The sequence below is a fragment of the Entamoeba invadens genome, assembly GCF_000330505.1.
Source record: "Entamoeba invadens IP1 unplaced genomic scaffold scaff_1105074724735, whole genome shotgun sequence".
In the NCBI taxonomy this organism is placed as follows: Eukaryota; Evosea; order Mastigamoebida; family Endamoebidae; genus Entamoeba; species Entamoeba invadens.
In genome coordinates, this window is record NW_004191848.1 from 752 (window position 1) to 2,301 (window position 1,550).

Here is a 1,550-nt window from a genome sequence, read left to right on the forward strand (position 1 = left end):
TAAGTTTTCGTTAATTATTGTTGATTAATTTTTAATAGTTGTATTTATCATATTATATTACAGATAATATTTTTACTCGAGTTAGTTACAACTTCAACTTAAATTGTATAATATTACATTGATTATTACAAATACAGATAATATATTTACAAAGTGCCAGACTTTTATAAATATGAAATAAGGTTAGAACCGTTTTCAAATAAAACAAATTTGATTGAAAAAACAATTAAAAAAATAAAACCAGTTATTTTACATCAATAAATTCTTAAGTTTCTTGACATCTATAAGGTATTTTAATAACGATTAAATATTCCATCTATATAATTTCAAATTATAACTTAAAAATTAAATGAAACAACTCGAGCGAGTATATTTAATGAATGTTTTTCTACATCTAAAAACTTTCAGTGATGTTTTGAATATAATAAATGTCAATAAAAAATGCAAACAATCAATTGAAGATCTAAAAGTCAATCCATGGCTTATAAATTCAACAGAAATCGAAAAGTATTTTAATTATTTTACTCCGACAACACTAAATTGTAATCATTTAGAAATAAATGAACAAATTATACAGCGTGCAGAGTTGTTAAAAAATTGGTATATACCGCCCGATAAAAAATTAAAAGTTTTTTATATATCTAAAATGCGTAACTTTAATATCAATTTTTTTTCTCAAAACCTTGTTGTTGAAGTTGTGAATGTCATTGTTAAAATATCCAGATTAGAATGTTCTCCAAATTTTTACTATAAATTTATAAAACTGTTTAAAAAATCAAACAAAAATTTAACTGATTTTCCTCGTTCTGTAATAATTAACTTTACATATGATAATGAACGTTTAATTTATGGTATAGAATATCTCCATATGTATAGAGAAAAACTTGATGAATTATTAAAATGCATCGACCGTTCCGTAAAAGAATATTCTACAAGTGTTATATGTATGTGGTGTTCACTACGTAGAAAAGAAATATATACACCTGAATCGTATGTTTTAATTGTAGCAGAATTATACATTCCAAAAATGACGCATTGTCAACATTATTTCGATAGTTATATACCAAAAACAATATCAGGCAAAGTAAAACCTACAGATGTTTCGAAAGGAGTTGGGTTTTATTTTGGTTACACAGAGGAAATTGATACTGAAGAGCGGACAAAACAACTTTTTCAAAATATGACAATAATTACAAAAAAAACTTTAGCTTCAAAAATTGGATTTAATATTGAAATAGAGCCTCTTATTGATTTGTCAAAATTTGTTGTTCAAGATTTTGTGAAATCAATCAAATTGAGTTATTTTGATGTATATAATCCGTTTAGTTGTTATTTTTTCAAAGATCGTGTGTTTGGTCAATGCACATTTCCTAGTCATTCACAAATCAAACATGTAACGCTCAAATCAATTTTACTTGTTTTGAGCGAAAAGGAAGTATTTCCAACTGTTACAAAAGTCAAACTTTACTACACTGCTACATGTATTAAAAATTCACATTTAGAAGTTGTCGAAACTTTGACAAAAAACGAACTTTTTTTCCTCGAATGAC

General features: G+C 25.1%; 1 protein-coding gene across 1 annotated transcript; it reads left to right on the forward strand.

The window, feature by feature from the left end:
* Positions 1-349: 349 nt before the first annotated feature.
* Positions 350-1,549, forward strand: EIN_515310 (hypothetical protein; the record flags this gene model as incomplete). Its single annotated transcript, XM_004185499.1, has 1 exon — positions 350-1,549. One exon carries the CDS (start codon positions 350-352, stop codon positions 1,547-1,549), a length of 1,200 nt encoding a protein of 399 aa, XP_004185547.1.
* Between the last annotated feature and the right edge of the window lies 1 nt (position 1,550).